Source organism: Schistocerca americana, chromosome 3 (genome assembly GCF_021461395.2).
Source record: "Schistocerca americana isolate TAMUIC-IGC-003095 chromosome 3, iqSchAmer2.1, whole genome shotgun sequence".
NCBI classification, from domain to species: Eukaryota; Metazoa; Arthropoda; class Insecta; order Orthoptera; family Acrididae; genus Schistocerca; species Schistocerca americana.
In genome coordinates, this window is record NC_060121.1 from 378829027 (window position 1) to 378850681 (window position 21655).

Here is a 21655-nt window from a genome sequence, read left to right on the forward strand (position 1 = left end):
TTGTGGCACAACTTGAACAGAAGAAGGGATCGGCTGGTAGGACATGTTCTAAGGCATCAAGGGATCACCAATTTAGTATTGGAGGGCAGCGTGGAGGGTAAAAATCGTAGAGGGAGACCAAGAGATGAATACACTAAGCAGATTCAGAAGGATGTAGGTTGCAGTAGGTACTGGGAGATGAAGAAGCTTGCACAGGATAGAGTAGCATGGAGAGCTGCATCAAACCAGTCTCAGGACTGAAGACCACAACAACAACAACAAATGATCATTCAACAAAAAATGCAAAAACGATGTAAAATCTTAAAAATGGCATCGTCCTTGAAAAATTAAATAAACAATGGTACCTGTATGACAAAAAATGTAGAATTAAATTTAAATTTCTATAACCAAAAGATTTGGGATTTTAATACTTGCGAACAATGAGTAATTCGTAACAGAAATGTCAACAAACTCTAGGCATCAGTAATAAGTTATGACAAAATGAAACAAATCTGGCAATTGACTGAGTGCCAGAACTATTACCCATGTACACCTGCATCTGCATTTCCATCAACATACATAATCCGCAAGGGACCGAGTTCGAGTCTCCGCTCGGCACACAGTTTCAATCTGCCAGGAAGTTTCATATCAGTGCACATTCCGCTGCAGAGTGAAAATCGCTTTCTGAAGTCACTGTATGTCACACGGCAGAGAGGTCATATCACACTTCCTCGGACACTCCTGACTACACCCATGGCTCTGATGAACACTTGCCATCCCATATATCTGGAAACCTATTTCTTATGCTCAGGCCTTCTTTAACAGTCAGCAATGAGGCACTGTGTCAAACACTTTCCAAAAATTTATAAATATGGTATCAGCCTGTTGCCTTTCATCCATGGTTCACACGGCATTGTAAGAGAAAAGGGCAAGCCGAGTTTCGTGTGAGTGATGGTATTTAAATCTTTGTTGATTTGTGGATAGAGGTTATCCTTTCTCAAGGGAATTTATTATATTCAAACTTAGAATACACCTGAGAATTTTCCAGAAAACTGATGTTAAAGATTCTGTTTCACAATTTTGCAGGACCGTTCTTTTACCCTTCCTATATACATGAGTCATATGCACTTTTTCCCAGTCATTAGGGACTTTGCACTGGGGAAGGAATTCACAATTAATGCAGCCTAAGTAAGACTACAGTGCCGAAGAGTACTCTCTGTAAAACAGAGCTGTGATTCCATCCAGACCTGGCAACTTATTTGTTCTCAACTCTTTCAGTTACATCTACATCGATACTCTGCAAATCACATTTAAGTGCTGACAGTGGGTTCATCAAACCACCTTCACAATTCTCTATTATTCCAATCTCATACAGTGCGTGGAAAGAACAAACCCCTGTATCATTCCGTACGAGCTCTGATTTCCCTCATTTTCTCGTGGTGATCGTTTCTCCCTATGTAGGTCGGTATCAACAGAATATTTTCGCATCCGGAGGAGAAAGTTGGTCATTGGAATTTCATGAGAAGATTTTGTCGCAACAAAAGAGTCTTTGTTTTAATGTCCAGCCCAAATCCTCTATCATTTCAGTGACACACTCTCCCATATTTCGTGATAACACAAAACATGCTGCCCTTATTAGAACTTTTTCAATGTACTGCTGCTAAGATTGTCTTCCAAATAGTTTATACAGATAAGGAACAGCAAAGAGCCTATAACACTACCTTGGGGAAGCCAGAAATCACTTCTGTTTCACTCAATGACTTTCCGTCAATTACTACAAACTGTGACCTCTCCGACTGTAAATCACAAATTCTGTCACATAACTGAGACGATATTTTATGAGGATCCAAGTTCACTACAATCTGCAACTGTGGTACAGTGTCAAAAGCCTTCCGCAAGTCCAGAAATACGGAATCGATCTGAGATCTCTAGTTGTGTTTCTCAAGAATGATGTTTTCTAAATCCATGTTGACTGTGTGTCAATAGATCGTTTTCTTTGAGGTAATTCATAATGTTCGAACACAATATATGTTCCAAGATCCTGCTGCATATCAACATTAATGATATGGGCCTGTAATTTAGTGGACTACTACTACTACACTTCTTGAATATTGGTGTGACCTGTGCAACTTTCCAGTCTTTGGGTATGGATTTTTCGTCGAGCGAACGGTTGTATATGATTGTTAAGTATGTACTGCATCATCATACTCTGAAAGGAATCTAATTGGTATACAGTCTGGACCAGACGACTTGCTTTTATTAAGTGCTCTAAGTTGCTTCACTACTTCGTCTTCTTTTGTGAAGGCATTTTGGAAGGCTGTGTTTAGAAACTCTGCTTTGGCAGCACTATCATCAATAGTATCTCCATTGCTATCACACAGAGAAGGCATTGATTGTTACTTGCTGCTAACATACTTGACATATGACCAGAATCTCTTTGGATTTTCTGCCAGGCTTCGAGACAAAGTTTCATTGTGCAAACTATTAATAAGCATCTTGCATTGAAGTCCGCATTAAATTTCGAGCTTCTGTAAAAGATTGCCAATTTTGGAAGTTTTGCATCTGTTTGAATTTGCCATGTTTGTTTCGTTGTTTCTTCAACAGTGTTCTGACCTGTTTTGTGCACCAAGGACGATCAGCTCCATCGTTTGTTAATTAATTTGGTATAAATCTCTCAACTGCTGCTGATACTATTTCTTTGAATTCAAGCCACATCTGGTATACACTTACATTATTAATCTGGAAGGAGTGGAGATTGTCTCTCAGGATGGCGTCAATTGAATTTTTGTCTGCTTTTTTGACTAGGTGTATTTTTCATTTAGTTTTGGAGAATTTGGGGGTTACAACATTCAATCTTGCTACGACAACCCTGTGTTCACTAATCCCTGTATCCGTTTTGATGCTCATTATTAAGTGTGATTTCACAACCATTTACTACTTGCGTGGGCTCATGAACTAACTGCTCAAAATAATTTTCAGAGAATGCGTTTAGCACAATTTTGGTTGATGTTTTATGCATACCTCTGGAATTAAGCACGTATTTTTGCCAACATATCCAAGGTAAATTAAAGTCACCACCAACTATAATCATATGAGATGGGTATGTATTTGAAATCAAACTCAAGTTTTCTTTGAATCTTTCAGCAACTGTATCATCTGAATTGGGAGGTCAGTAAAAGCATCCAATTATTATTTTATTGCAGTTGCCAACAATGACTTCTGCCCATACTAACTCACACGAACTATCTACTTCAATCTCGCGACAATATAAACTGCTTCTAACAGCAACAAACACACCACCTCAACCGTGTTTAGCCTATCCTTTCGGAACACTGTTAGGTTCTTTGCAAAAATTTCAGCTGAGCTAATCTCCGGCTTTAGACAGCTTTCAATGCCTATAACGATTTGAGCATCAGTGCTTTCTATTAGTACTTGGAGCTCTGGTACTTTCCCAACGCAGCTACAACAATTTAGAAAACTCTTCTACCATTAGTTCTTAGTGTTAGGGATACCAATTTCTATGACCTCCGTGCTTCGGTAGCTCAGATGGTAGAGCACTTGCCCGCGAAAGGCAAAGGTCCCGAGTTCGAGTCTCGGTCGGGCACACAGTTTTAATCTGCCAGGAAGTTTCAATGATATGTCTGTATATTCCTCTTCTAGAATGATTTTTTTAAATGCAAAATTTAAAACTTCAGTTCCCCCCCACCCACCCCCCCACCCCCCTTGGGTTCTCAGCAAGATCTTTTGCTAACTTGATATGAATGGTGCGTCATTCTTTATACAGAGACACGAATTTCCGTGAACTTTTCCTGTCGAGATTTCCATGTTCATTCTTGAACTGATAATGCTCTCATCTCTGTTTACTCAGCGTTTTCCAAATTTTGTTGTTAAACCTTGATGTATTATTTTATTCCTGGCTTTAATTTTCAGAAAATGAACTACTTCCATCCTAAAAGAAAATGTACATATGAAATACAAAATCAACATAAAGAACTGAGTTTTCTGGACCTGAAACTATGTTTAGTACATGGAAAAATTAACTCTGATATTTACGGGAAAGCTACCGCAACAGGTATCCTCATTCATGCCTCTTCTTCTCATCCCTTTAAGCACAAATTATCATTTTTTTTCTATGAATCGTATCAATGAGGTGCCCTAATCCTTTCTGCTATTGCTACAGAACTTAATAACTTAAAATATATAGTGGTCAATACTGGATACGGAGCAAGCCTCGTACAAAAACATTAAAATAATGAAGACAAACAAGAATATAAATTCCTTTACAAGTCATAAAAATGGCTTTACTGTTAAGAAATACTCTACAATTCCATTTCTAGGTAACATTTCAGATCATGTAGCCAGTTTATTTAACAAAACATGACATCAGTGTGTCCTTTGCCGCCAAGTTGTTCTTTATACGTAATGAGAACCCCTCAACTGACAAATATTTCAAATCTGGAGTATATAAATGTACTATATGTCTGAGTTTTTATACAGGACAGACAGTGAGGGTATTTAAGACCCGCTTTCATGAGGACTTTCCCAACAAAGATGGCGAGAATTCGTATTAGTCAACTTCTGCTGAACACCTCATAACAGAGAAACACACTGTGTTCCCCCATCCTTGCTTAACATGGAAATTTTACATACAACTGATAAAAGATACAAAATTAACCTTTTAGAAAAAAATTTTTAATTGGATACATAAAAGATCCACTCACCAAGCGGCGGCAGAACACAAACACACAAAAGACTGTTGTGACTGGCAAGCTTTCAGGAGCCAGTGGCTCCTCCTTCAGGCGGAAGGGTTGAAGGGGAAGGAAGAAGGGTGAAGGAAGAGGACTGGAGAGGTCTTTCCTTTTCATCCTGTACGGTAAATCTCCTCTGACTTGCGGTTCTGGGTGACTTTTCCAAAATCTACCCCTTTTCCTAGACCTCCCCAGTTCTTTTCCTTCACCCTTCACCCTTCTTCCTTCCCCTGCAACCCTTCTGCCTGAAGAAGGAGCCACTGGCTCCAAAGCTTGCCAATCACAACAGTCTTAAGTGTGTGTTCTGCTGCCACTTGTCGAGTAGATTTTTTATCCATCCAATTAAATAATTTTATCAATAATTGATTGTTTTTGTTGTTATTTTAGAAGAATTTGAAATATATAAGCATTATCACCTAAATTCAAAGGATTTGCTGAATGATAAACTGGCATTTAAAAAAACAGACCATATTGATTGCATATCATCTCTCATACAATGCGAAAATTATCCCATCCCTTTCATATATTACAATTATGGCCATGTTTCTTCAGACAGACACAGACACAGACACACACACACACACACACACACACACGGATATATATGCACAACAGATAGATAGATAGAAGTGATTTAGTTAATCTAAATTGTCACACAGTGTTAATCACATGCAATACATAAATTTCTGAACATAACATGGAATTATCCGTTTATGAAGAATATATTAACTGTCTGATAAACTAAGTAAGTTTCTGCAATATTCCTTTCATACCTCACGTAAATGTGTAGCCAAGGTCTAAAGATTTATAATATCCCTAATTTTGTGGGCTTCTGATGATGACAAATTGATTCGTCAAAACCGGTAAAGCAATTTCTTTTCAACTGATGACAAATTTAAACTCAAAAATCCATGATGTGAATTGTCCATTTTTAATCCTCTTATCCAGCACACACTTCTCTCATTAAGGAGGATATCTATGGTGAGACTTCCTTCTTGGAAATGTTGCCTTCCTATGGAATGAAAAAGTCATCCTCCCAGTTCCCACATCACTAGATGTGCACCTCCCAATGAGCTATTGGTGTAACAAAACAGCTGCACAACAAAACACTCAACAATAAAGCTTTCTTCTTCGGAATTATAGTAATGGTTAACAACTTCAGGCACTCACTTAAAGTGGCATATTGTGTCATTTCTTTTCATTTGCTGAAGTGGTGTTAATTTGTGGCAACTGATTGGTACTTGTGGATAGAGACAGGAAGTTGTCATCTTTTGAACTACTGAAAACCTTTATGATATTACAGTGGGTGACACTCCTTGACTAACTGTTGCACAATATCCTTTATTTAGTTAGTTTTATAATCACTACTGCATATAATCACTACATCTGAGCTTAAACATCTCTACAACTTACAGTCACAAAGCTGACCGGTATAGCATGAAAGTGATGTCGGCAGTTAATGAAATTAACTCTCAGTTTTTCCATAGCCAACAATGAGTTGTAAAAATATAATGAATAGAGTAAAGGTGTGCTTTCTAAGTTGTTTGTGCTTTTCCATGCAAAGGCTCGGATCAGTCATTAACTACTTCTGGTATCTCCCATCTGATTGCGTCAACATGGCCATCATCAGCCAAAATATTCACTGACAGCTCCAAAACAAGAGTGGGCACTGGCTTTGCTTGCTTCTGTGATGATCCACTATCTTGGGCTATGTTTCAGTTTCCAATGGAAGCCAACATCTTCATTGCTGAAGTTATTGTGATTAAGGAGGTCCTTAGATACAAGGCAAATCAGTTCCACCACATTCATATTGTCACTGGTTCAGGGAGTGCCCTGAAAACCTAGAAAAACAGCAACAGGACTTCAACATAAATGGCCATGTGCTTGATGTAATTAAGTTAATCTACTATAGTGAAAGCCAACAAACATGCCCAGTTATGTATCAGGAGCCCCTCTGGTATCCTCATACAATAAGTTGGTGGACGCATGGCAAAACAAAGTGTTAGTGATGGCTGAGCTCACTACACTTGTCTTACACCGAAAGATTTCATTGCTGCTGTAAAGAAACTAGTCTTTTGAGAATGATCATAGACGTGAGCCGGCTGCTGTTCACAAATAGCTGAATATACTTTTGGCTGCAGCAAGCCACCTTCAGGCTGCTGCCTCAGGCAGCAACAGTGGTGGAGAAACTTATGCATCAAATGAGAAACTTTAGGTATTGCTTGTTTCGTCCACAGGCTCTGCTGCTGAGGCATCTCACAACATAGCTGATGTGGGTTTCCGCCCTCACTGAAAGGCGAGTGGCAGGTGCCAATGCATTTGCTTTGCCTGAAATGGAAAGTCAGGGTGGAAGTAGACCATCCGGCGTCACCTGTGGGTGGACAGGTGGCTGCTACTACTGCAGGATCGAAACAGGCACACAAGGGAAGGGGTATTAGGTATCAGAAGCTGCAATGTTACGCACATTATGGAGCCCTTTATGGAAATAGTGTGCAGCGCTGGAAAGAAATACAATGTGCTCTCAGAATGTTTGCTGGGCAGCCTCATCTGAGACGTGGAGGAGACCCTGCCTAATACTGTCGAGAGCGCAAGGTGTAGTTGTACGCAAGTTGTGGCTCACATCAGTACCAATGACATCTGTCACTTGGATTCTGAGGCCATCATCAGTCTGTATAGGTGACTGACAGAAGAAGTGAAGACTGCTGATCTCATTGCAGGTGCAAGCTGAGCTCCCAATTTGCAGCATTATTCTCTCAGTGGATTGGAGATCCTTTTGTTTGGAGCCAAATGGAGAGTCCAACCAAAGACACCATCGATTCTGTGACTGTCTTGACTGCAGATTTCCAGATCTGCATTGGGGGTGAAGATTTGTAGGACTCCCTCTGATAGCTCAGGGATGCACTACACAAAGAAAGCAGCTACTCGGGTAACACTAATTATGAAGTACACATTGGGGTTTTTTAGGCTAGGCTGGAGTTTGGGATCCTCTGATAAAACACTCACCAGTTGATATGCAGAGAACAAACTGACTGCATGCAAAGTCACACTTCAACTGCCAAAATTTTATCAGTAAACTGTCAAAGTTTCGTAACAAAGTTCCTGAAATTACTGCCCTCCAGGAAAGTTGTCACATTCAAATTATTCACAGAACTGAGAGATAGCTGAAACCCAAAGTAGAAAGCTCCAAAGTATTATGGCAGGGAACGTATATTGGAAAGACAGATTAAATGTCGTAGAAGGGGAGTGTTCATCGCAGTCAACAAAAACATTGTGTCTATCAAAGTGGGAACTTGAGTCTAACTGTAAAGTTACCTGGGCATGAATAATTGGCCTGGGTGAACTCAAGTTAATTATATGACTTTTTACTGACCACCCAATTACACGATGACACTTTTAGAATCATCCAAAAAAACCTATGCTCGGTAACTGGAGGCGATTTTAGACTACCAAATACAGACTGGGACATCTATGGTTCCTGCAGGTAGTACAGACAGCCAGCCTTGTGAAGCAGTTTTGAAAACGTTTTCTGAATCTGTCTTGAGCAGCTAGTTTGACAGCCCACACGCAATGGAAATGCAGTGGCAAGCAAAACTTAAGAACAAAAGTAACTTTCAAGTGAAGTGTCACTGTCATGTAACGAAGCTCAATGATACTTTAAGCATACATACAAATAAATGCTACAGTAAGGTACATGAAGTAACTAAAAGAAATGAGACACACAGAAATGAAACATTTATTCAAATGCTATAATTACAAGGAAGTCACAGTGATTTATGATGGTCCCTCAGTCATTACAAAAGGTGGAACAGGTTCTAATAGGGTGGGTGATCACCACAGTTGGCTATGCATGCTCTGTAACGTGCTGCCATGCTGGCCATAAGGTTGGTAAGGAGTTCTTGTGGAAGGGCATTCCATGTGCCACAGCCAACAGCTGGATAGTCGATGGAGCATGTGCATGTACTACAATGCACCCCCCACATTCTTGGTGGGATTTAAGTTGTAGGAACAAGGAGGTCAGTCCATTCTGTAATCTTCCCCCATTCTGATCAGAAAGTTGGTAAACAGTTCTTGTAGTAGTGTGTCCCATTCCTAAACCAGCACAAAGAGTAAGTGCTGGATGATTGTTGGTGCACGTGGACATGCTGCAATACATCTACCCAACACATTCCACACATGCTCGATAGGATTTACATCGGGGTAATGGGTGAGCCAGTCAATTCACTGTATGTCCTCTCATTCCAAGAGCTCCTACACCTGCGCTGTATGATGTGGTCGCACACTGACATCCATAAAAACGGACGGTTAAAAAAATTGTTTCGGAATTTTGCTAATCCTCATTTATTGTGGAATCAAAATACAGCTGGTTTCATGGTAATTAGTCAAATTTTCACATTAAATGTGACTGAATTACATTAAGCCATTAAACCAACACGACCTCCCAATGATCTATAAGGCACATATCCAGGCATCATCAAATGCAATGAATGTTAAGAGCCATCAATAATCTTAGATAATTACCGGTCATCACTAAGGGACATTCTAATTTGAACCAGCGTTGAACTCCCAGTAATACTTATAAAAACAGCTACCTTGATTGTGATGAATGTATGTTAAAATTGTATGCAGATGCAGCCCCTAGTAAGTCACAGCAGAAATTGACAAAAAATTCAGGCTGCCCATAAAGAAAACTTGCATGTTCATAAAAATGGAATCAGAGTTGAATGCACCCCTGAAAAAAATGCAAGTGGGGGGGGGGGGGGGGGGGGGGGGAATACAGTATCACAATAACCTTCACTGGTAAGTGTACCATATTAAAAGATTTTGAGGTCAGATACCCATGCAACTTGTGTCTCCTCACACCTCAAGACCCAGACCACCAAAACAATCATCATCTACATCTACATAGATACTCCACAAGCTACCATACTGTGCATGGCTGGAGGTAATCTGTACCACCACTACTCATTTCCTTTCCTGTTCCAATCGCTAACAGAGCGAGGGAAAAACGACCGTCTATATGCCTCCTTATCTTCACAGTCCTTACATGCAATATATGTTGGCGGCAGTATAATCACTCAGCAGTCAGCTACACACGACAGTTCTCTAGCTTTTGCAGTAGAGTTTCTCAAAAAGAACATCATTTTCACTCCAGAGATTCCCATTTGAGTTCCTGAAGCATCTCTGTAACACGTGTTGTTTGAACCTACCAGTAACAAATCTAGCAGCCCGCCTCTGAATTTCTTCAACGTCTTCCTTCAATCCGACCTGGTAAGGTTCCCAAACACTCAAGCAGTACTCAGGAATAGCTTGCACCAGCATCCTATATGAATTCTCGTTTTCATATGAACCATTCTTTCCTATAATTCCAACAAAGAGATACAGGGGCTGGCCAGTACTTACCTCAGCTCATTACAGCCGATAGATACACAAAACAGAACAGAAAATTTTTATTCTAGCTTTGTTCCTTCGACAGGGAGGGGAGAGGGGGAAAAAAAGGGAAGAAGGGAAAGTGGATTCAGTTACTCGGAACCCAGATTATGAAGCAACAGGGGAAAGGTAAACAGGGAGGGTAGCAAAGATGGAGGCATGGGTGTCAGAGGGAAGCCAAAGATATTCTACTGTAAGTACTGTGCCAGCTTCAAACCAAAGAGGATGCATACAGAAGTGAAGAGATATATAGTATAAAGATAAACACAACTATGTAGGATGAAAAGATGCGTGAATGGCTAAAGAGGAAAGGGAAAGAGAAGAATGAAGAGTAAATGGGAGTGAGGTTGGTTAACGTAGGTTCCATCCAGGGGGATGGCGAGCTGAAAGGATGTGTTGGAGTGCAAGTTCCCATCTCCGCAGTTCCGAGGGACTGCTGTTGGGTGTGAGAAGCCAAATGGCACGTACGGTGTAGCAGGCTCCCAGGTAACTAGAATTATGCTGGAGGGCATGCTCTGCTACTGGGTACCTCCTAGGGGGACAGTTCGTCTGTGCTCGTTCATGAGCTCAGCCAATTTAGTTGTTGTCATATCAATGTAAAAGGCTGCGCAGTGCAGGCATGTCAGCTGATAAATGACGTGTTGTTTCACATGTGGCACTGCCTTGAATTGTGTATGTTTTACCAGTAGTGGGGCTGGAGTAGGTGGTTGTGGGGGGATGCATGGGGCAGGTTTTGCAGCGGGTTTGGTTACAGGGGTAGGAATCACTGGGTGGAGAAGGTGGTCTGGGAATATTGTAGGGTTTGACAAGGATGTTATGGAGGCTAGGGGGGCGACGAAAGGCAACTCTGGGTGGTGTGGGGAGAATATTGTCAAGGGATGATCTCATTTCAGGGCTTGACTTGAGAAAGTCATATCCCTGGCGGAGTAATTTGTTGATGTATTCGAGGCCAGGATAATATTGGGTGACAAGGGGGATGCTTCTGTGTGGTCTGGGGGTAGGAACATTAGTGCTGGACGGGGAGGAATGTATTGCTCGGGAGATCTGTTAGTGGACAAGGTCTGCAGATAGTTGCGGGAGAAGAAAGCACTGGTCAGGTTATTGGTGTAATTGTTGAGGGATTCGTCACTGGAGCAGATACGTTTGTCACGAATACCTAGGCTGTAGGGAAGGGAGCGTTTGATGTGGAATGAATGGCAGCTATCAAAGTGAAGGTACTGTTGTTTGTTTGTGGATTTGATGTGGACAGAGGTGTGGATGTGAGCTTCAACAAGTTGAAGGTCAACATCCAGGAAGGTGGCTTAGGTTTTGGAGAAGGACCAGGTGAAATTCAGATTCGAAAACGAGTTGAGGTTATGGAGGAAATTAAGGAGTGTTTCTTCACCGTGAGTCCAGACCACAAAGATGTCATCTATAAACCTATACCATGCCAGGGGAAGCAGCTGTTGGGTCTTCAGGAAAGCCTCTTCCATGCGGCCCATAAAGAGGTTGGCACAGTACGGAGCCATCCTGGTTCCCACGGCAGTTCCCCTGATTTGTTTGTAGGTCTGGCCTTCAAAAGTGAAGTAATTATGGGTGAGGATGAAGTTGGTAAGTGTGATAAGAAACGAGGTTTTTGTTGATTGGGAGAGGTAGTGTTCAAGGGCAAGGTTCCTATAATTCTCCCAATAAATTGAAGTCGATCATTTGCCTTCGCTATCACAGTTCTCACATGCTCGTTACATCTCATATTGCTTTGCAACGTTATGCCAAGATATTTAAACAACTTGAATGTTTCAAACAGGACACTACCAATACTGTATCCGCACATTACAGGTTTGATCTTCCTACTCATCTGCATTAACTTACATTTTTCCACATTTAGGGCTAACTGCCATTTATCAAACCAACTGGAAATTTTGTCTAAATAGTCTTGTACCTTCCTAGCAGTCATCAACCTCGACACCTTACCGTACACCACAACATCAGCAGCAAAGAACCGCAGATTGCTGCCCACCCTGTCTGCCAAATCATTCATGTATATAGAGAGTGGCAGTGGTTTTATCAACCATGTTCCTAGGTGTTTTGTGTTCTCACCCCTCACCATATGAGGGTACTTCCAGAATCACTACCCAACTGAATCTGCTCTCAGCCGAAAAAAAATCATGTGAACCCACTCTTCGTTGATCCACTTCCTGCACTCTTAGAACCATCACAAACAGTGCCTCCAATGTGTGGGTGATAATGGAATAAAACATACTGGTTGTCAGGCAGAGAGGTCACCTGCAGGCAACCACCGTGCCACTGTGAAGCATGAGATTCCGTACCTTGCAGTCCTGTTAAATGTGGTTGCAATCACTCCCACTGCTTGACATGGGTCCTTTCTTGGCTGTTGCACTCTGGAGCAGTCATGTGCTGCTGTAGCTGACTGTGTTTGACCACCTCCTCTCCTTCAGGTAACAGTGCCTGTGGTTTGTAACACTTTCCGTGCATGTAATACAATGCTGTGAGCAATACCAAACTCCTGAGCTACACTCATCACGTTTCATTCTTCTTCCAGTTTCCTGTTCATTCTTTTTCATGTGAAGTTATCCAAATGTTGTCTCTAAGGCAATATGGTAACAGTACACTTTAACTGCTTGCTGACTGACACGCATGATGTTTTTTCCAGTTTTTTCAACTGCCTCATGTTACATGGCCAGACCACTTCTTGGCACTACAGTCATGCTGATATCAGGCTGTGCACAGCTGGGAGGCTCCCATACTTTCATTCATTTCCACCTTGTAGGAAATGTGTTATGTTACTTCTTCTATCTCGTCCTTCTCAAGTTTAGCAGATCACTGTATTTTAGATGGTGAAGCTTCCAACAGACCTGACCTTATCAACAGCAACAGTACAATAGTAGGGAAGATTAGCGTTTAATGTCCCATCAACAATGAGGTCATTAGAGACACAGCACAAACTCTGATTGTTGCAAGGATAGTGAATAAATTTGGCTGAGCCCACACAAAGGAATAATCAGAGTATTTGCCTGGAGTGACTTATGGAAATCACAGAAAACCTGAATTACAATCAATTTGAACTGTTGTCATCCTGAATTCAAGAAGAGAGTGCTAACCACTGTGCCATCTAGCTTGGTCTATCAGTATAAAGACTGGGATATCATTTTATCATAGCAAAGATGGTTACTGAAATTGATGAATCCATAAAAAAAACTAGGAGAGTACGCTTGATAGAAAGAGCAAATAAGCAGTTTTCAGCATCCCCCATAGACAATGAATGGACATAATTTAGTTCCAATTGATGGACTTAGAGTAATTATGAGCAAAATTTAAACTTACTGTAAATTACAGTCTGGAGAAATATGTGCCAAGTACGTGGATTAATGATGAGAATGACCTACTGTCATTGGAAAATGCTGAGGAACTCTCAGTTCAAAAAATAACACACAATTGACAACAGGCACAAGTTAGTAGAAAATCACTTGCTGTAAAAAGATCAATGTGCGAAACATGCAAGGACTTCTACAATCATACCTTAGCACAAGAACTTGCACAGAACTCGAGAAAATTCTGGTCCCAAGTAAAAATTGCTAAGCTAATTTTAAATCTGTGAATTTATTAAATCATTCACACAGAAGGATCATGCAAATGTAGTGTAGTGTGACTATTGCAGCAGATTCCCATATGGAGGACATAATAATAGGCATCCCTGGTGTAGAGAAGGAACTGAAAGAGTTAAAAACAAATAATTTGTTAGGTCTAGATGGAATCTCAATTAGGTTTTCAGCATTGGCCCCTTATCTATACTGCATTACCGAGGGAGGTGGCGCAGCGGTTAGCACACTGGACTCGCATTCAGGAGGATGACTGTTCAATCCCATGCCTGGCCATCCTGGTTTAGGTTTCCCATGATTTCCCTGAATCGCTTCAGGCAAATGCTGGGATGGTTCCTTTGAAAGGGCATGGCAATTTCCTTCTGCATCCTTCACTAATCCCATGAAACCGATGACCAAGCAGTTTGGTCTCTTCCCCCAAATCAACCCCAACTCTATACTGCATTTATCACGAATCCTCACCCAGCACAAAGTTCTCAGTAACTGGAAATAAAGGGCATAGGTGATTCCTGTATACAGGGAGGGTAAGACAATAGACCCACAAAATTGAAGATCAATATCATTAACATCAGTTTACTGCAGAATTCTTGAACATAATAAACTCCCTAAAGATGGAAAAACTTCTGTCCATAAATTTGCATGGATTTGGAAAGAATCACTCGAGCGAAACTCACCTTGTGCTTTTCTCATGACATCCAGCAAACCATGGATGAAGGTCAACAAGCAGATTCCATATTCCCACATTTCTGGCAAGCTTTTGACACAGGCTCCACTGCAGACTTATCAAATGTCCCCGCATATGAATTAGGTTCCCAGATATGCAGGTGGCTCAAAGGCTTCTTATGTAATAGATCCAAGTATGCTGTCTTTGACGACGTGTCCACCAGATACGAGGGTATCAACAGGAGTATGATGAGAACACTCTTATTCTATATATACATAAATTATCTGACAAACAGGGTTTTATGCTGTGTTGTATGGCACAGAATCATTGTTGAGTGAATGCTGGAGGATGCAGGCAAAATTTATAGTCTGTGCGATGAATGGCAGCTCGCTCTAAATGTAGAAAAAAGTAAGTTATGCAAAAAATGAAAACTGTTCAGATACAACATTAGTAGTATGCTGCTTTACACAGTCACATCGATTAAACATATAGGCATAATGAAATGGAATGAACACATGGCCAGCTGTAAGTACAATGAATGATCAACTTCAATTCATTGACAGAATTTTGGGAAATTTTAGTCCATCTATAGAGGAAACCACATACACCTTTATAGAGGAAACCACATATTCCTGAGCACTGCTCAAATGTTTGGGATCCTCACCAGATCCGTTTAAAGGAAGATATTGACGCAATTCAGAGGCAAGCCACTAGATTTCTTACTGGTAGGTTTGATCAATGCGTGAATGTTACAGAGATGCTTCGTGGACTCAAATTGGATTTCCTGGAATGAAAACATTCTTTTCACAGAACATTATTGAGAAAATTTTGAGAACCAGCATTTGAAGATAACTGGAGAACTATTATACTGCCACCAACTTACATTATGCATAAGGAATGCAAAGACAAGATAAGAGAAATTAGGGCTCGTGTGGAGACATATAAACAGCGATCCCTCCCCCCCCCCCCCCCCCCTCCTCACTATTTGCACGGACATTATGCTGCAATACAGCTGACCATTCCTGATTTTCATGAATAAAGGTATGTAGATGTCATCACTGCTGTAACGCATATCCAAGTGGATCAAGGCTGTTATCCTTCACCGTTTACATGTTTATGTGATGAACTTGCGGTCATCTCCATACTGTGATGTACACGCAACGGAGACTATAGATGTCAACTATGTGATGCTTGGGTGTTCACATTACGAGACACAAAGGTGTGAGTTTCTCAGGGCTTCGATCAGAACAGGTATTTATAACATACATCTGTGACAGACATGTTTTGGCAACAGTCCACAGAGGACAATGTAAGTATTGTCCTGCAGAAGCAGACATACATCTATAAATCAGACATAAAGTATCCTGTGAGAGTAGACATGACGTGGACTTTGTTGAATGTCTAAAGTACACTCTAAAAAAATTAGTATAAACTAATCACACTTTGCTGAAATCAATTTTTCTTGCACATTGTTTTATGCATCACATGACTTGCCCTTCAAAGGAACAACAGATTCAAACAAATTATTGGTCTTTGGAATAGTCAGACAATGAAACACTGCAGAAACATCTTTGAAACACCACCTATATTACTTGCCGAACAGAAAGTGATTTAGATTCAGAAATAAACTGTACAGTTTTATTTTATGCTTTATCTAGAAGTTGTGCATAGGCAGGAGCACAAAGTAGTTTCCACATAAATTAATTTGAAAATTATGTTGAAACTCCTACCCCCATGAACCATGGACCTTGCCGTTGGTGGGGAGGCTTGCGTGCCTCAGCGATACAGATGGCCGTACTGTAGGTGCAACCACAACGGAGGGGTATCTGTTGAGAGGCCAGACAAACGTGTGGTTCCTGAAGAGGGGCAGCAGCCTTTTCAGTAGTTGCAGGGGCAACAGTCTGGATGATTGACTGATCTGGCCTTTTAACACTAATCAAAACAGTCTTGCTGTGCTGGTACTGCGAACGGCTGAAAGCAAGGGGAAACTACAGCCGTAATTTTTCCTGAGGGCATGCAGCTTTACTGTATGGTTAAATGATGATGGCGTCCTCTTGGGTAAAATATTCCGGAGGTAAAACAGTCCCCCATTCGGATCTCCGAGCAGGGACTACTAAAGAGGACGTCGTTATCAGGAGAAAGAAAACTGGCGTACTACGGATCGGAGCGTGGAATGTCAGATCCCTTAATCGGGCAGGTAGGTTAGAAAATTTAAAAAGGGAAATGGATAGGTTTAAGTTAGATATAGTGGGAATTAGTGAAGTTCGGTGGCAGGAGGAACAAGACTTTTGGTCAGGTGAATTCTGGGTTATAATTAAAAAATCAGATAGGAGTAATGCAGGAGTAGGTTTAATAATGAATTAAAAAATAGGAGTACGGGTAAGCTACCACAGACAGCATAGTGAACGCACTATTGTGGCCAAGATAGACACGAAGCCCATGCCTACTACAGTAGTACAAGTTTATACGCCACCTGGCTCTGCACATGAAGAAATTGATGAAATGACTGATAAAATAAAAGAAATTATTCAGGTAGTGAAGGGAGACGAAAATTTAATAGTCATGGGTGACTAGAATTCGAGAGTAGGAAAAGGGAAAGAAGGAAACATAGTGGGTGAATACGGATTGGGGGAGAGAAATGAAAGAGGAAGCCGTCTGGTAGAATTTTGCACAGAGCATAACTTAATCATAGCTAACACTTGGTTCAAGAATCATAAAAGAAGGTTGTATACATGGAAGAATCCTGGAGACACTAGAAGGTATCAGATAGATTATATAATGGTAAGACAGAGATTTAGGAACCAGGTTTTAAATTGTAAGACATTTCCAGGGGCAGATGTGGACTTTGACCACAATCTATTGGTTGTGAGCTGTAGATTAAAGCTGAAGAAACTGCAAAAAGGTGGGAATTTAAGGAGATGGGACCTGGGTAAACTGAATGAACCAGGGGTTGTACAGAGTTTCAGGGAGAGCATAAGGGAACAATTGACAGGAATGGAGGAAAGAAATACAGTAGAAGAAGAATGGGTAGTTCTGAGGGATGAAGTAGTGAAGGCAGCAGAGGATCAAGTAGGTAAAAAGATAAGGGCTAGTAGAAATCCTTGGGTAACAGAAGAAATATTGAATTTAATTGATGAAAGGAGAAAATATAAAAATGCAGTAAATGAAGAAGGCAAAAAGGAATACAAACGTCTCAAAAATGAGATCGACAGGAAGTGCAAAATGGCTAAGCAGGGATGGCTAGAGGACAAATGTAAGGATGTAGAGGCTTGTCTCACTAGGGGTAAGATAGATACTGCCTACAGGAAAATTAAAGAGACCTTTGGAGAAAAGAGAACCACTTGCATGAATATCAAGAGCTCAGATGGAAACCCAGTTCTAAGCAAAGAAGGGAAAGCAGAAAGGTGGAATGACTATATAGAGGGTCTTTACAAGGGTGATGTACTTGAGGACAATATTATGGAAATGGAAGAGGATGTAGATGAAGATGAAATGGGAGATACAATACTGCGTGAAGAGTTTGACAGAGCACTGAAAGACCTGAGTCGAAACAAGGCCCCGGGAGTAGACAACATTCCATTGGAACTACTGACGGCCATGGGAGAGCCAGTCCTGACAAAACTCTACCATCTGGTAAGCAAGATGTATGAGACAGGCGAAATACCCTCAGACTTCAAGAAGAATATAATAATTCCAATCCCAAAGAAAGCAGGTGTTGACAGATGTGAAAATTACCGAACAATCAGTTTAATAAGTCACAACTGCAAAATACTAATGCGAATTCTTTACAGACGAACGGAAAAACTAGTAGAAGCCGACCTCGGGGAAGATCAGTTTGGATTCCGCAGAAATGTTGGAACACGTGAGGCAATACTGACCATACGACTTATCTTAGAAAATAGATTAAGGAAAGGCAAAGCTATGTTTCTAGCATTTGTAGACTTAGAGCAAGCTTTCGACAAAGTTGACTGGAATGCTCTCTTTCAAATTCTAAAGGTGGCAGGGGTAAAATACAGGGAGCGAAAGGCTATTTACAATTTGTACAGAAACCAGATGGCAGTTATAAGAGTTGAGGGGCATGAAAGGGAAGCAGCGGTTGGGAAGGGAGTGAGACAGGGTTGTAGCCTCTCCCCGATGTTATTCAATCTGTATATTGAGCAAGCAGTAAAGGAAACCAAAGAAAAATTCGGAGTAGGTATTAAAGTCGAAGCAGAAGAAATAAAAACGTTGAGGTTCACCGATGACATTGTAATTCTGTCAGAGACAGCAAAGGACTTGGAAGAGCAGTTGAACGGAATGGACAGTGTCTTGAAAGGAGGTTATAAGATGAACATCAACAAAAGCAAAACGAGGATAATGGAATGTTGTCAAATTAAGTCAGGTGCTGCTGAGGGAATTAGATTAGGAAATGAGACACTTAAAGTAGTAAACGAGTTTTGCTATTTGGGGAGCAAAATAACTGATGATGGTCGAAGTAGAGAGCCTGGCAATGGCAAGGAAAGCGTTTCTGAAGAAGAGAAATTTGTTAACATCGAGTATAGATTTAAGTGTCAGGAAGGCGTTTCTGAAAGTATTTGTATGGAGTGTAGCTATGTATGGAAGTGAAACATGGATGATAAATAGTTTAGACAAGAAGAGAATAGAAGCTTTCGAAATGTGGTGCTAAAGAAGAATGCTGAAGATTAGATGGGTAGATCACATAACTAATGAGGAGGTATTGAATAGAATTGGGGAGAAGAGGAGTTTGTGGCACAACTTGACAAGAAGAATGGACCAGTTGGTAGGACATGTTCTGAGGCATCAAGGGATCACAAATTTAGCATTGGAGGGTAACAATCGTAGAGGGAGTCCAAGAGATGAATACACTAAGCAGATTCAGAAGGATGTAGGTTGCAGTAAGTACTGGGAGATAAAGCTTGCACAGGATAGAGTAGCAGGGAGAGCTGCATCAAACCAGTCTCAGGACTGAAGACAACAACAACATGTTGAAACTTGTGGTAGAGGTTCAAAAATAATATGTGTAAGAAAAGTTATCCATAAAAAAATTTAGTGTCAGAGAAACAATTAATTGAGAAAATAGGGCTTATGACAGTACTAATCAAAAATAATGTTAAATGGTAGGAAAAAGAATAAAATTTCGTGTATAAAAACAGTTTTTACTATAATCATACTGTTGGCTTGTTTATGTTTATAATATGGACGAAATACTAAAAGTGCATTGTAGAAACCAAAAGAAGAAAATGATGAGCAGCTGACAATGTCCTCAAAATTTCCAAATCACTCTGTGTGGGGAATATGTTACTGACATGAAAACTTGCAGGTGCCCCTAGCATACAGCAACACAACTACTTCGTTTGACACTAACAGATATTGCTTCTTAGTCAGAACATTTTCAACACCACCATACTGTAGCTTATATTATTGTTCTAAAGTACATTTAAATTTAATCCTTGGATAATTTTAATACATAGTATTTTCTTTTCATATGCCCCCAATACATGGTTAACAAGAATATGCTTTGAAAATATTAAAATATCAAACACCTGTGTTCTTTTTGTACAATCAGTACACACTTCAGTTGCCTCACTTCTCTCGATGAGTATTTTTAGCATCTGGTAAAGTAAAATACAGAGAAGGCTATCGCTATGTATAAAGTCATATAATACAGAAAGGTCAGTTTCTGTTCACTCAAGCTTCCTGATAGGAGCCAACAAGACAAACATAATAAGGTGGATGATAAACTGTATTTTTATTTTAATGTGCTACTAGCAGAAAAGGAACAATACCTGGAGAACAAACTGAAAACTTCCGTTGTGACTTTCCAGCTTGAATGTAACCCAAAGCGAAGAAAGTGCCAACATGTTTTAGTGGCCATTTATCATCTGATGTTGCTGGTTTCTCGCGAATGCTATCACCAGGTTCATACGGCTGCCATACACATCCATCAACGTCATGCCTTAGGCACATAGCTGGAGCTCTTTCCGGCTTTAGCTGACAGCTAAATAGCCACTGCAGACCACCTAAAGTTACCTAAAATCATTAATGCAAAACATATGATTATTTGAAGTCGGTGCTAATTATTCTGAGCCATTTATAATTTGCTGTATATATTATTATTGGCATGATCATTAAAACTTACACACACTTGCTGGTGCAAATGGTAGCTAATATTCTCCTATATTTTAGATCTGAAGATGGTCTAATTACTCCATCCTAGTGATTTCAATTTTCCTCATGCAAATTACATACTATAGTACTAAATCAGAGCATATTGTCATTGAAGAAACAGTACTATATAAATGATTTTTCTCATTTTCCTGATGTTAGTCATTTGTCATACTTGGTTCAGTGCACATACTGTTACCATCGAGATAACAAAACATGTGAAGGTACGTATTGAGCAGTTACAATGGGTTTGTGGTTTTGTGTGCTTATGCATTCATGCAGAAAATTGATGCTGACTCAGTAACATGGTATTGTTTCTTTACAATGATATGCTGTTAATGCCATGTGAAATAAATTATAAACATTATTTATGCAAAATCCTAATTAATACCAATAGAATGAATTGAGCAATGTGTTCATGTACAAATCTATTCCACAAGACAGAAAGTACTTTGTATGAATAGTGATTTCCTGTCCCATTCATGTCCTGAGCTATGGGAAAGTGACTGTATGCTTCTGTCGACAACATAATCTTTCTATCTTACTCTCAAGATTAGAACTCAAGATAGACACACTTCAAAAAAAGTTTTGCATCACTCTGGTTCCCAGAACTCCTGAAGACAGATGTTGACTGTGGATATTGTATCACAGACATAGTCCCTTTGACTGTTCAGAGGTGTCACAAAACCCTCCCAAAGATGTAAACAACCATGTACAAGCAGCACCTATTAGACGGAGGGGGTCCAACAGCCGATCAGTTCCAGTCATCCCACCAGGAAGAAGGTACACTGCTCATGTTGTCTGTAGTTCAACCGTACCTGGACTGTCAATACCGCAGTTAGATTGCGTCTGCACTGTTACTTTGTACCAGGAAGGGCTCTCAACAAGGGAAGCATCCAGGCATCTCAGAGTGAACCATAGTGATGTTGTTCAGACATAGAGATGATACAGAGAGACAGGAACTGTCAATGACATGCCTCGCTCAGGCCGCCCAAGGGCTACTACTGCAGTGGATGACCGCTACCTACGGATTATGGCTCGAAGGAACCATGACAGCAATGCCACAATGTTGAATA

The 21655-nt window shown here is 40.5% G+C and overlaps 1 protein-coding gene across 1 annotated transcript in view; it reads right to left on the reverse strand.

The window, feature by feature from the left end:
* Positions 1–21655, reverse strand: part of LOC124607047 (nudC domain-containing protein 1) — a 126993-nt gene that overhangs the window by 9542 nt on the left and 95796 nt on the right. Inside the window, exon 9 of the mRNA XM_047139223.1 lies at positions 20201–20444. Coding sequence (XP_046995179.1) covers positions 20201–20444 — 244 coding nt within the window. The remainder of the gene's footprint in view (positions 1–20200; positions 20445–21655) is intronic.